This window comes from Lupinus angustifolius, chromosome LG01 (assembly GCF_001865875.1).
Source record: "Lupinus angustifolius cultivar Tanjil chromosome LG01, LupAngTanjil_v1.0, whole genome shotgun sequence".
Lineage (NCBI taxonomy): Eukaryota > Viridiplantae > Streptophyta > Magnoliopsida > Fabales > Fabaceae > Lupinus > Lupinus angustifolius.
Genome location: NC_032009.1, coordinates 34,864,811 through 34,879,215, shown reverse-complemented (window position 1 = coordinate 34,879,215; position 14,405 = coordinate 34,864,811). Strand labels below are relative to the sequence as shown.

General features: G+C 35.2%; 2 protein-coding genes across 2 annotated transcripts; both read left to right on the top strand.

The window, feature by feature from the left end:
- On the top strand, positions 349–4,885 carry LOC109362650 (1-deoxy-D-xylulose 5-phosphate reductoisomerase, chloroplastic-like). Its single transcript, XM_019608604.1, has 12 exons — positions 349–571; positions 980–1,161; positions 1,328–1,414; positions 1,594–1,719; positions 1,797–1,859; positions 2,253–2,402; positions 2,591–2,658; positions 2,916–3,027; positions 3,137–3,241; positions 3,489–3,610; positions 4,135–4,281; positions 4,538–4,885. The coding sequence occupies exons 1-12, from the start codon at positions 478–480 to the stop codon at positions 4,704–4,706; spliced, it is 1,425 nt and encodes a 474-aa protein (XP_019464149.1). The 5' UTR covers positions 349–477; the 3' UTR covers positions 4,707–4,885.
- On the top strand, positions 5,972–14,385 carry LOC109362592 (transducin beta-like protein 3). Its single transcript, XM_019608494.1, has 14 exons — positions 5,972–6,357; positions 7,022–7,204; positions 7,481–7,651; positions 7,977–8,191; positions 8,568–8,850; positions 9,532–9,666; positions 9,857–9,975; positions 10,659–10,815; positions 11,068–11,314; positions 11,398–11,474; positions 11,653–11,772; positions 13,006–13,136; positions 13,201–13,375; positions 13,975–14,385. The coding sequence occupies exons 1-14, from the start codon at positions 6,061–6,063 to the stop codon at positions 14,314–14,316; spliced, it is 2,652 nt and encodes an 883-aa protein (XP_019464039.1). The 5' UTR covers positions 5,972–6,060; the 3' UTR covers positions 14,317–14,385.

Sequence of the window (14,405 nt, the reverse complement as noted above, 5' to 3'; positions counted from 1 at the left end):
CTCACTCTGTCTTCATAATATAATATATTATTCATTAAATAAAACAACTTCAGAACAACGCCATTGACATGTTCCTGGTATAGTCCACTGCATCATATAGATGGAACAATACGTATCTACTTATTATTGATTTTTAAATATAAGTAATACAACCGAGTGAAATCACAAATCAAACTTTAGTATATATTTAAATGAATTTCCCTAAAAAGGAATAAAGTGTTTAATAATTAAGAGATACCTAAATGTGTTAACCCACCTTCCATTTATATTTCATCTACCATTGTTTAGGCAAATTATATTATTATTTTTGAACAATAAGACAAAAATAAACCAAACTCTCTCAAGAACCACATCCATTGTTCCATCTCTATTAAACTAAGCCGTTTGATTGTAGCAGAAACACTTACAAACTCTCTCTCTCTCTCTTCACAATTTTTTCTATTCAATATTCTTAATCTCAAGTTTTGTTCACCTATCATGGCTTTCAATCTTTCTTCTCCAACTGAAGTCAAGTCTCTTTTTTTCACTGATTCCTTCAAGCCCAATACACTCTTCACTGCTAAATTCCCAGGTTTTTACTTTTCAAAATCTATTAACATTCCTTCCTATTTGCTGGGAAAATGCAAAAGTTAACAACTTTATAGAAATCCCACACCCATTTGCTTGGCTTCAATTTTAGTATTTTTGCTTTGATTTGTCCTTAAATATTTGCTCTTCTTTGCATTTTTTAAGAATATCATGTTATGAGTTTTGTGTAAATCATTATTGTGTACTATATTAATGCTGTGGTTGTTATGTACTACTATGATGTTTTGTTTTGTTAAAGACAATGTTTGTCATGTTCTGTTTTAATGTCAATTGCAGATAACATAGTAGGCTTTTGTCTTTGACCAATTGTGATGGTTAGATGAAATTGAACCTAAAGTGAAGACTCTATGTTTCGAACCTTTGACATATTTGATGATCATTTGATTCTCAGGTAGTTTTGCTTTGAAAAGAAAAGATTTTGGAGCAACAACTGGAAGGCGAATTTGTTGCTCGGCACAAGCACCACCACCACCAGCCTGGCCAGGACGAGCGGTTCCAGAAGTGAGTCGAAAGACTTGGGAGGGGCCAAAACCCATCTCCATCGTCGGATCTACTGGTTCAATTGGAACTCAGGTATCGTGGAGACGGAATCCATATCCATCAAACTCTCTTACATGACTACTTGTAATATAATATATTTTGGATTGACAAGGTTGATTTTTGTTGTTGTAGCTTGACTTGCCTTTGTCTCTTAATCTCTGATGCAGTGCATGATCTTATTCCCTTTATGCTTTTGTAGACACTAGATATTGTGGCTGAGAATCCAGACAAGTTTAAAGTTGTAGCACTTGCAGCTGGTTCAAACATTACTCTTCTTGCAGATCAGGTAAACAATTCATTCCAAGCATATAGCAGAACTTCGGATTGAGTTGTCTCTTTATCTTCGACCAGTGTTAAATTAAATCTGAAATTTCTTGACCTTAGCGAGCTTCATATATTCACTACCTTCCATATTGCCCCCTCCCAAATAATAATAATAATCTTTCTAATGTTTATGTTGCACAGATAAAGAGATTTAAGCCTCAACTTGTTTCCGTTAAAGATGAGTCCCTAATTGCGGAACTTGAAGAGGCTTTAAATGGTGTTGAACAAAAACCTGAGATCATCCCTGGAGAGCAGGGAATCATTGAGGTGAACATCTGGTTGGTCATACGGCGTAATTTGTTTTAGAAAGCCAGTATTATTTTTCACATATTATATATTCTCAGGTTGCTCGCCACCCAGATGCTGTCTGCGTCGTCACAGGAATAGTGGGCTGTGCAGGACTCAAGGTAACATTTTTTTTACGCCAATTTTTAGTTCTTCCTGTCACCAATTTATTTGATTTGCTATATAACCAGGTCTTCTGTGTTCACGTGTCCACGCACGTTTTATGTTAAAACATCCATTAAGTGGAAAGTAGTGAGACATGCTTATTTTTGGGCATTGATTGTTTGAAAGAAGTATAAGAAAATTGCATACAATGACCCGTAGCCTACTGCTTGAACCCAGTATTTTTTTCGGTTGCAACTCTATTGCTTCTTTTCTCCCAATATCAGTGAATAATTATTTTAATTTAACAAATCTGTAGCAAGAGTGAAAAGTCAACAAGTAAATTATGGTTTTTGTTATCAATTATCGGACAACAGATATTACACAGCTGAAATCCCTCATTATTTTATTAGCCTACAGTTGCGGCAATAGAAGCGGGGAAAGACATAGCTTTGGCTAACAAAGAGACGCTGATTGCTGGAGGTCCTTTTGTTCTTCCGCTTGCTAAGAAGCATAACATAAAAATACTTCCTGCTGATTCAGAGCATTCTGCCATTTTTCAGGTATGAAAGTGCACATATGGTTTTCAAAATTATATATGTTCAACAAGATCAATAGACTCTAGATATGCCCAGGTCATTTATTACTCATATTATTTTCTAGTCATGGCGTCTTTTTTATGGAACTCAAGCAGATTATTTTATTATCCTGATCCACTTGTTGCGGAAAATTAAAAGAATCGTCATTTCAGTGTATCCAGGGGTTGCCAGAAGGTGCACTCAGGAAAATTATTTTAACTGCATCTGGAGGTTCTTTCAGGTATGTGTATACACTTTTGCTGTACTGAATGTTCAAAAGGGTCAAGGCTTTACTGTTCCATGATCTATGTTCCAAAATTTTGTATGTTATGTCTGAATTTGTGGTTGCTGTCAACTTGTAAAAACAAGATTGAGATCTGTTGAACCAACATTCTTTGATAATGTAAAATCTTGAATTGTTCCTCTCTTAGTCATATATACTCCATGCTTCTATATATCGGACCTGACTTTAAGCATCATTCTCTTCGTGATTGACAGAGATTGGCCTGTAGAAAAACTAAAAGATGTTAAAGTTGCTGATGCATTAAAGCATCCGAACTGGAGTATGGGAAAAAAGATAACTGTGGACTCTGCTACCCTTTTCAATAAGGTTTATTTCTTCCGATGTCAATATATGAATGAAAAATGCCTACTCATGAATTTTTCTATATATGTTGTCTCAAATTCCTAGCTATAGTTAAATTTCTTCTACTTTGTAGGGTCTAGAAGTAATTGAAGCACATTACTTGTTTGGAGCTGACTATGATGACATTGATATTGTCATTCATGCTCAATCAATCATACATTCAATGATTGAAACGCAGGTTTAACCCCTATACTATGTTGTGTTGGCTTCTATTTTCAATGTCCATATATTCAGATACATATATTCGATGAACTATAGCACCTACAAGTTCCCATTCCTTGGCTAAGTTAGCCAAGGCGTTTGGTGAGCTAGTGTAGTCTTTAGTTCACATATATATATTTATATGCAAAAAGGAATAGAAGAAATGATGCAGAAATCATTCGATATTGTTATTTATCTAATGCTAAATTATTTGTTAATTCCAGGACTCATCTGTTCTGGCACAGTTGGGGTGGCCTGATATGCGGTTGCCAATCCTCTATACATTATCATGGCCTGACAGAGTTCATTGTTCTGAAGTAACTTGGCCTCGCCTCGATCTTTGCAAGTAATATCATTTTTCCTTGAAGCTTATACATCTCAACTCTATCAATTATCTCCGGTTGTTGATGAAAGAGACAGATGCACTTGTCATCAAGTTTTTAAATTTTGTAGCCTTATGTTAAAATGAGTTTTTATCAAGTCTAAGATGAATAATCAAATGCATGAATGATCATAGTTTCATTTATTCATTTTTGCTCCTTGCAAAGCTTCACTCAGGGAGTATATTTCATTTTTCATGCCATGTATTGTAGATTGGATGGAAAATGATAGCTTTCTGCAAGTTTAGACATGTGAATATTGTGAAGAACTAATAAATTGGGTGCATTATATCTTTCATATGGGTTAAATTTTCAAGCAGCATCTTGAGGAAAACATAAACTATGATCCTATGATTTTTGGTTCTCTGTGTTCTTTACAATCATACAATTTTATTATGTATGATGAATCATGTAATTAAATTTAACTTGGCATAGAAAAAATTGTTGTTAATTTGTTTAACAGAGACAAATTTCAAATGTGACTTTGCAGGCTTGGTTCGCTAACATTTAAAGCTCCTGACAATGTTAAATACCCATCCATGAATCTTGCTTATGCTGCTGGCCGTGCTGGAGGCACCATGACCGGAGTTCTTAGTGCAGCGAATGAGAAAGCTGTAGAATTGTTTATTGACGAAAAGTGAGTATTACAAAAATGTCGCAATAAGATTTTCTCTCTATTTATACCTTTAACACGAAACATTCTACCTCATTGGAATTGTTCGTATGTTGTTCGGGTGGAGGAAGGGAGTCTATGTTTACATCCTAAGGAGGCTCACTGTTATATTATGTCATTAGTTTCGGAGATGTCTGATGCTTGTGTAGAGCTCCTCTTTTGGCGTCTTCTTGTAAAGAAAATTGAATTCTCGTCTTACTATCGGTTTTTCTGTTTCCAGGATTAGCTATTTGGATATTTTCAAGGTGGTGGAGCTCACATGTGAGAAGCATCAAAACGAGTTGGTAACATCACCTTCCCTTGAGGAAATTGTTCACTATGACCAATGGGCGCGGAAATATGCTGCTAGTCTGCAAAGCTCGTCAAGCTCGACTCCGGTTCCTGCATGAGACTAGTTTAAGATTGATTCCGGTCAACTGCACCATAATTTCTATTTAATTGATCTTCTCATAGTTTTATTGCAATTTCATTGAAGATCACTTGGTGTATTTTCCCCATTGAAGGGCTTGATACTATATGGAATAACTGCTTTCATTCTTGAGTTCATCCATTTTTTGTGGAGTTGCAATGGAAGCACTTGATCCATTTTATATATTTAAAATCTTGATAATACACCTCAAGTCCTGAAGCACCTGAACTACCTACAGAGTTATTCTTCTTTTTCTTCCCCGACGAACATGACTCTCCTCGCTCTTCCTCCGGGAACGCAAACGACGTCGTTGAAGAGAGGATATATTGGCCTGATTTTACCGTTGGAGAAAATGACGTGTGGGGCTTCTGTGATGGGACATATAGCTTCTCACTTTTCCTCTCTTCTCACTTGTAGTTATAATCACTTTTAGTTTTAGACAAAGACAGAATGATCAAAAAGGACGAGTCACAATATTTACATCCAAACCAAATTAAAGTAAAATCATAAATATATTCAAAACTAAAAACCATTATACTTTTATTGAATGATAGATGTCAGGATGACCAAAAAAATCAATAACCACACATCTCAGAAGAGATTAGTTCTTTACCCAAAAGGTAAGAGATATCTTTGGTAATGTCAACAAATCAAATTATGAAGTACCAAATCTTTTTGAGTAAGGAAATCTTTCGGAGATGAATGTCTCTTTCCCAACAAGTGTCGCTCATAGAAATCGAATCCTTGACCTTTTAGTCATCATGAGGATATAGCTGAGACTTATACCGCTAGATCAACATTGTGTTGGTCATTTTTTTTATTTTTTTGTACTATCAAGGGTATCCTCATCTTTATGGATAAGAAACTAATCACTTTCGAGGTTTGTTGCTGCCTCTCCAAACAAATGTTATTCACATGAATCAAACTCCGACCTTGAGAATCCAGTGAGGTCTTACACCAGTAGATTAATACATTGCGTTTATTTATTTCATTTGAATAACTTGATGGAATAAGTAACCAAATTATCTAATTTATTATTTAAAATACAAATGTAATGTATCAAGTTTGTATTAGGAAAAAACACAAACAGAACAATAGAAACCAACAATAAACCACAATCACAACTAATTGATAAATTTAATATTTATTCTATTATTCTAGCCAAACAACACATAATTTCTTTTTAAATTTACAAAAAAAAGAGGGAAAATTGTAACAAATAAAAATAAAAATAAAAACCCAAAACCCTGGTCCTTAAACCCTACCTTCCTCCCAATTGAAGAAAAACCTAAACATCCCTATTGAATTTTCTTCATCAGCGACGCACTTGAGCAATGGAACCTCTTCGATTGAAAGCCAATTACCGTTGTGTCCCTTCTCTCCAGCAGTTTTACACCGGCGGCCCCTACGCCGTCTCATCCGACGGCTCCTTCATCGCCTCCGCCTGTGCCGACTCCATCAAGATCGTCGATTCTGCCAACTCATCAATCAGATCCACTCTCGATGGCGATTCTGAATCAGTAACTGCTTTGGCTTTATCTCCAGATGATAAACTTCTCTTCTCTTCTAGCCATAGCCGTCAAATTAGAGTTTGGGATTTGTCTACACTCAAGTGCGTTCGTTCTTGGAAGGTATATTTTTTTAAATTAGAGTTTGGAAGAACGTCTAGATAGTTTATTTAACTTTTTATAAGCTTATTTCAATAAGTTTGTGAAATTAAGCTATTTGCTAAAAAAATAAAGGATTAGTTTTATGTTGTTTACCCGTACACTTAAATTAAATTGAATTTGAAAGTGTCTATCTGTGTTAATTGGTCCATGATGGCCCGGTCATGTGTTAGGGCGTGTAACCTTTCTGGAGTGTTTTGGATATAAGCAACAGCTCATGAAAAAAATGAAGCACTTTAAGGGCTGTTTGTCGAAGTTTTTCGTACAAAAAAGTGATTATTTTTATTAAAAAAGCACTTATGACACTTGCACATTTGGGGTGTGTTCGTATAAATAGCTTAATTACATACTAACATACTTATTCACTAAACTTAATATAGTTTATTATATATGTATAGAGTATTTTCATTGGCTTTTTTTTTATATAAGCTAAAAAGAGCTTATATAGTCTATTCTCCTTAGCTTATCTTCAGTCATTCTTTGCCAGAAGCTCCAAAAAATCTGAATTGTTTTTTGTAAGGCAATATGTTTTCTGTTTCTCGAAAAATCCGTCTTTATGCCTAAAGAAACGGGTCCTTTAATTCAACTCAATTGAAAGTACCTAATATTTGTTAATGGCATTGGTTAGGGTCACGATGGTCCGGTTATGTCCATGGCATGCCACCCTTCTGGAGGATTGCTTGCTACCGGTGGAGCTGATAGGAAGGTCCTTGTTTGGGATGTGGATGGTGGCTTCTGCACTCATTTCTTTAAAGGTCATGGTGGCGTTGTTTCTTGTGTTATGTTCCATCCTGATCCAAAGAAACAACTTGTGAGTAACAAGCTTGATGCTTTGTGCATTTATGTATTTACTCACTATCTAAACCAGTTATATGTTCACCATATAAGGGAGTTACCTTATAATCATGGACAATTGGTATGGGTTGCATGTAATGAAATTGATATGATTATTTGTTCGTCATCCTTTTAATGCTCAAGTGACTCTTCTCTTTCTCCCTAGCTATTCCATATTTTCAACTACTGTCAATGGTTGGTTATACTTTCTACTTACATCTTTAATTGATCTTGATGGAACTGGTTTCCACAGCTTTTTTCTGGCAGTGATGATGGTGGTGATAATGCAACCATAAGGGTTTGGGATGTTTCCAAGACCAAGAAAAAGAACTGCATTGCAACTCTAGACAATCATCGTTCAGCAGTGACTTCTATAGCAGTATCTGAGGATGGATGGACATTGCTTAGTGCTGGAAGAGACAAGGCAGGCTCTACAAGGCCCCATCTTACTTTTTGTTTTAATTTTACTTTTGATACAAGTTTTGCATGATGAGCTTGCTCTTTCCTCTCTTTGCCTTTTGTTCATTTTTATTTTATTTTGACTATGTTCCTTCATCTCTCATCTGGGTTTCGATTTTGAATATTAATTGCTTTAAGCATTTATCCTTTGCTTGAAGTTTTGATTGAGATGAACCTGGAATTTACATGATACACAACTTTTCATGAAGAAACTTTAATTATTATGCAAAATCAAACTGCCGCAAATTTAGTCTTATTAAATTGACAAATTAGTGGGTGATTATTGGCAGGTTGTAACATTGTGGGACCTTCATGATTATAGCAATAAGAAGACTGTGATAACAAATGAGGCAGTTGAAGCTGTTTGTGTGGTTGGTGCAGGGAGTCCTTTTGCTTCATCTCTGGATTCATATCGGCAACGTGCAAAAAAACTAGCTGGTTCCCAATCATTCTATTTTGTTACAGTTGGTGAACGAGGCATTGTGCGTATATGGAGTTCTGAAAGGTAATATACACGGATTTCTTTTTAGTTTAAATATTTTAGCTCAATAAAGGTTTGCATTAGTTATGTTTAGTTAATGATGGTCTTCTAAAATTTGGGAGGCATACAGATGCTCAGGTTCAAAACTTGGTAACTGAATTTGTGTTTGTGATTGTTGATTTATTATTTTTGGTTCAGCCTCTAAATAATATGTGAACTTAAATTTGTGATTTGCCGACCCCACCTAGTGGGATAAAGGCTTGGTTGTTGTTGTTGTGAATTTGTGATTTAAATCTTTATACTCAATAAAAGTGAATGACATCAAATTTATTTTCCAAATTGCATCTATCGAAATTGAATCTGTGTACTGCTGCCTCATCAGTTTTTATATATTTGACAGTTCAGTTTGCATGTTTGAGCAAGAGGCTTCAGATGTTACAGCCAACATAGATGAGGAGGGCTCACGAAGGGGTTTTACATCTGCTGTCACGATTGCCTCAGATCAAGGGTTGATTTGTGTGACTGCAGATCAGCAGTTTCTGTTTTACTCTCTGAATTTAACTGAAGAGTTGTTGAAGTTAAATCTCACAAAAAGACTTGTTGGATATAATGAAGAGGTTGTGGATATGAAGTTTATTGGGGATGATGAAAAATTCCTCGCCCTTGCTACAAATCTTGAACAGGTATGAAGATGCACATTGGTATCTAGAAATCAGTAAGCCATTTTGATTGAAGTAGAGATTGACTTTTTTCAGCAAACCATCAACTTGTACATAGCAATGCTGGAGAGAAGTTACAATATCTTGTATTTAGATAAAAAATATGTTTTTCCCAAATATTAATCTAATCATAGCTTCTCAGTGAATCTATATAATATCATAGAGATTTGACAAAGTTTTACGTTGGCTGCCGATTGCCCGACACAACCTTCATATTTTATCCGGGCTTAGGACCGACTATGTATAGTATCAAGAATATTTCAGCATATCGTTGAAAAGGTAAAAAGTAAGAGCAAAAAAATAAATACGGTATAATAAATGAAATTTTAGACAATATTATGTTGCAAAAACTGGCACAAATTGCTTGAGCAAGACATTCCTAGTTTTTTAATCTTCCAAAATTATACTTAATCAAAAGTGTACTGTTATAGCAACATGTACCATTATAGCAAAAACAGATTGATAGATGAGATAGAAAACATTGACAATGCGATTACTGGGATGTGAATGATTGATGAATGTAAAGAGTTCAGCATTTGATTCGCTACCCTTCATTAAGTTTTCTTCTTCCCCATTCTTTAGTCTAGCATGAATGGTGTTCAAGGTTTTGGTCTCTATTGTCTAACCCTACTTGGATTTTTGCAGATTCGGGTTTATGACCTTGCATCTATGTCTTGTTCGTATGTCTTAGCTGGTCATACTGAAATTGTTCTATGCCTTGACACCTGTGTATCCAGTTCTGGGAAATCACTGATAGTAACTGGAAGTAAAGACAACAGTGTAAGTTGTTTCTGCTTTGGCCACAAGATTGTTGTAAAGACTTTGAATTTTATTTTATGGGAACTTGTGCTTGAGGTGCTCCAGTTCAAATGTTAACATCTGGTTCTCTATTAAGTTCATAATATGCTTGCAGTGCAATGTGTTAAAATGTTACGCATAGTAAAGTTTTGCATTTCCACCCACTGTATAGGTTAGGCTGTGGGAATCAGAAAGCAAAAGTTGCATTGGGATTGGTATAGGTCACATGGGAGCTGTTGGAGCCGTTGCCTTTTCGAAGAGGAAGCAAGACTTCTTTGTTAGTGGTAGTAGGTGAGTGCTGATATATTTACATCTATTTTTATTCTTAAAATCAATAATTTGCTTTTTAACTGTCCCTAAGTTCCTGCATTTTGGAGTTCCCTTATGTGGGTTTTCTTATGCTTAAGCTTTTAATCACAAAAGTAATCTCTGTAAAATTATGAATTAAAATCGCAACAAGAGATGTGTTATGCCATGGGGATGGGGTGTATATCAATTATCAAGTGCTAAGGTAATGTTATAGTAGAGGATAAGATTAAGTATTTTAAACTGCAATGTGTTGCTTAAAGTATTCTCTTATCACTACTATAACTAATAACTAAAACTCTGTTTCTCAGAATTGTATTTTATTTAGCATCAATAAGAAATCTCAACACAAATAGCTAGAAAGTAGTATGTTGAAGAATACCTTTGCTTCTAAGGTTGATTGCTGTCTGTTGTCCTGCTAACTTCAAGTCATAATCTTTAGTGTCACTGCAACAGTTATAATTTGATTTTACATAATTAAAAAATGTCATGGTTTACCTTATATGCAGTGTCGTTATATTTTTAAAAGGTAATGGAAATTATGAAAATGCTAGCAAACTTCCTGTTTTTTGTGCTATATGAACTGAATGTTGTGATATGCTACCGAGTTTACTTTTGAATCCTTTGTTTGAATGTATTTCTTACCAGTCTGTGTCAATGTTTACCAGTGATCATACTCTTAAAGTGTGGAGTTTGGATGGTCTCTCAGACAATCTGACAGTGCCGATTAATTTAAAAGCAAAAGCTGTTGTTGCAGCTCATGATAAAGATATCAATTCTGTAGCTGTTGCTCCAAATGATAGCTTAGTATGTAGTGGCTCCCAGGTTGGTATTACGTCTAGTTCCAGCTTTTTTTGGCTTTTTAAATTAAGTAATCTAGTTATCATTTGCAGAAAAAGGGACTCCCCCTTAGTTATCCATTGCAGTTTATGGCTTTTGTTCTGGCTTCTGGGTAACGAAAAAAGCCAATAGTTATTGTCTTGCTTATTATCTCTACTTATACTTTTTGCTGTTGCCAAAAGTATACTGTTTCCACGGGAGCTCCTAGTTTTTAAATAAAAAACTTTCCCTTGTCAGGATCGCACAGCTTGTGTATGGAGACTTCCGGATCTTGTATCAGTAGTTGTATTTAAAGGGCATAAAAGGGGGATTTGGTCTGTAGAATTTTCTCCAGTTGATCAATGTGTCATAACAGCATCTGGGGACAAGACAATAAGGATATGGGCTATATCAGATGGCTCATGTTTGAAGACATTTGAAGGACACACTTCAAGTGTGTTAAGAGCATTGTTTGTTACCCGTGGAACACAAATTGTTTCCTCTGGTATGAGGCTATCTATAGCTGATTGTTCTTACTATTTACTAACATTTTGATTGCATGTTTGATCACCTGAATCAATGTTTCAGGTGCTGATGGTTTAGTAAAGCTCTGGACTGTAAAAACTAATGAATGTGTTGCTACTTACGATAATCATGAAGATAAGGTGTCAATTCAACCTATCTAATATTCCTCGTCTTTTGCTAATCTTTTCCTACATGAATTTTATGTGTAATATAATATTTTGTTTATATATATATATGTGTGTGTGTGTGTGTGTGTGTGGTGGAAACATTTTAATGCAATATGAAATTTAATTTTTTTTAACAATAATTGGCTTGCAGGTTTGGGCATTGGCTGTAAGTAGGAAGACAGAAATGCTTGCAACTGGTGGTAGTGATGCTCTGGTCAATCTCTGGTTTGATTCCACTGCAGCTGACAAAGAAGAAGCTTTCCATAAAGAGGTGAGTTAGACTGATCGTACGTTTTATGTTGCAATACTCAAACCTTATACTCTAGAAGGTAAGCTTGGGGCAACAGCAAGGTTGTTGCTTAGTGACCATAAGGTCACGGGTTCAAATTCTGTAAATAGTCTCTCCACTTGTGATAAGGCTATGTACATTTACCCTCGCCTCGTGCACTAGACCACCTTTTTCACTCAAATCTTATACTCTCATAGCAAAATAGTAAAGGGTGGTGTGGGGGTTGGATCATTGTTAGAACTGGTAATTAAAGGTAGAAGATTGAATGGAAGATTAGAATTATGAATAGGGATTCAAGATCAATGTGATCTTGAATCTGTAGAAATTGTATAGAAATAGGAAAGAATTACAAGATTTATGAGAAAAGTGTATCAAGAACCCTCAATAACTGATTTGCTCCAAATCAGTTATTCCCTTACAAACTACTTCCCAAAAACTATTCTTACAAGCTTTCCCTTCTCTATTTATACAACTAATACACTAGTCTAACTAACTAGTAAGGGTATTCTAGGAATTCCCTCTTTATTTAATTCAAACAACTCCTAACAACAAACCTCTTTTCTACTGTCCTATACCTACCCTATCAATCATAAATCTCCAAGTCTTCCAAACCATTTAACAAAACAAGTCTCATACTTTGCTACCTATAGAATTAAGTCAATGATTACTAATCTTCGCAATAGTCTCATGGAGTCATGTTGTGACTTACGTATTGAAGAGTTTATGATATAGAGTTTTACAGGTAAAATAACTAGTCTTTTGGAGGACAATGCTAGAGCCAGACAACCCCTCATGTAGGCATATTTTTTTGCTGGATTATGTTTGAAGTCATGGATTGTGGAAAGAATTATTCAAGGAGAATTAACATCTTGCACCTTTTTGAGTGTAAGGTGTATGGAAGAGAGAGACGGGAAGGGGAAGAGAGAGGAGGTGATAAATGTAATTGGTGATGTGGAAGGAAGAGGCAGATAGAAAGAGAGTTGAGGTGTAAAAGGTGATGTAAGAAAAAAATTGGTAAAAATATATGGACTGATTCAAGAGATGTTGTCTACAAAGATCTATACCTCAAGTTAAAATCACTGTGTCGAATATTATCTAGATATATGACATGTTGCATATATGTCATTTTTAGGATATTTTTTTTAAAGAAATACTCATCCAAATCATGTGTGGCCGTGTATTAGAAAAACAGTGTGACTTTTAATGTTGATGCAGGAAATTGGGGTTTTGAAAGGCCAAGAGTTAGAGAATGCTGTTGCAGATGCTGACTATAGCAAAGCAATCCGAATTGCATTTGAGCTGCGCAAGCCCCATAGGCTTTATGCATTACTCTCAGAACTTTGCAGGTTAGCGATAATCTAATTTGTTGTATCAATCCTTTTGGCATGCAGTTGACTGAGTTTTCTGCAGGAAGCAAGGGGCTGAAGATCACGTAGACAAAGCACTTGAGGCCTTGGGCGATGAAGAGCTTCGTACATTATTTAGCTATGTTAGAGAATGGAATACAAAACCGAAGTTCTGTTATGTTTCACAATTTGTGCTTTTCAGAGTTTTCAATATCTTTCCCCCAACAGAGATTGTTCAGGTGTGTTTTTTAAAACCTTCTATAGGAGGCTCAATGCTAATGCTCATCCATTCTTGCATTTTGTGAATCGTTATGACTGAATTGCTTGTGTTGATTATTGAATATGGTTTTGGACTTCTTTTGCATTTCCTGGTTTTACTTTCTGTTAGAGAGACTTCATATGCTACTTGAGGTATTTAATTAGACTTTTATTTCCATTGCTGGTCAAGCGTTATTTATTGCATTAGTGCAGATGAGAGAATCTTTTAAAAATATGATAGTTAGCACTAAGACAATGTCTATGTTGATCCTCAATAAACTGATGTAAATGTAACTGGTACTAAAGACAAACTCTATGTTGATATAGATAAATTGATATAAATTGAATTCCATAAAATGATAACTTCTATCCCAATTTTAAATCTAAAAGAAATTTGATGTTAGAAAGTATTCATTGGTTTCACAAAGTTTTACACCAGTGTTGAAGGATTTCGGTCTATTGGTATGTTGAGTAAATTTCTGAATGATATAACACATACATATCATTTATCAATTGTATGTTCTGGAGTAAAAATAAAAATAAAATCATGTTTGACTGATATTTTTATGGGTCATTTCAGATGAAAGGGATTGGTGAACTTCTTGAAGGTCTTATACCATATAGTCAGAGGCACTTTGGCAGGATAGATAGACTTGTTAGAAGCACATTTTTGTTAGATTACATTCTATCAGGAATGTCAGTTATTGATCCAGAAACTCAACAGCCAGAACCAAAGGCGGAATTTTTGTTGCAATCTGAAATCGATAATCCAGACGAAGAACAAGGCATCAATGAGAATGATCATACTCAAGAGAATGCTCCATCAAAGAAAAGGAAATCAAACAAACCAAGACAAGGTTCCCATAAGAAAGTCAAGGATGTAGCTTACAACAAAGTTGAATCTGTAAAATTAAAGGCATAGGATTGGTGTTCCAATCGTCTCATATATACATTTATGTTTCTTGGTCGATGGCAGAGCCCGTTTTAGTTCGCTCAATTTTGAAATTTTGC

What these genes read in the sequence shown, in the direction of transcription:
- LOC109362650 (XM_019608604.1), top strand. Translation starts at nt 478, where the DNA reads ATGGCTTTCAATCTTTCTTCTCCAACTGAAGTCAAGTCTCTTTTTTTC. An exon ending in CTGGTTCAATTGGAACTCAG is followed by an intron (nt 1,162 to 1,327) that starts GTATCGTGGAGA and finishes ATGCTTTTGTAG; the next exon opens with ACACTAGATATTGTGGCTGA. An exon ending in ATTCAATGATTGAAACGCAG is followed by an intron (nt 3,242 to 3,488) that starts GTTTAACCCCTA and finishes TGTTAATTCCAG; the next exon opens with GACTCATCTGTTCTGGCACA.
- LOC109362592 (XM_019608494.1), top strand. Translation starts at nt 6,061, where the DNA reads ATGGAACCTCTTCGATTGAAAGCCAATTACCGTTGTGTCCCTTCTCTC. An exon ending in TAGTATGTAGTGGCTCCCAG is followed by an intron (nt 10,816 to 11,067) that starts GTTGGTATTACG and finishes TTCCCTTGTCAG; the next exon opens with GATCGCACAGCTTGTGTATG. An exon ending in AAGAAGCTTTCCATAAAGAG is followed by an intron (nt 11,773 to 13,005) that starts GTGAGTTAGACT and finishes ATGTTGATGCAG; the next exon opens with GAAATTGGGGTTTTGAAAGG.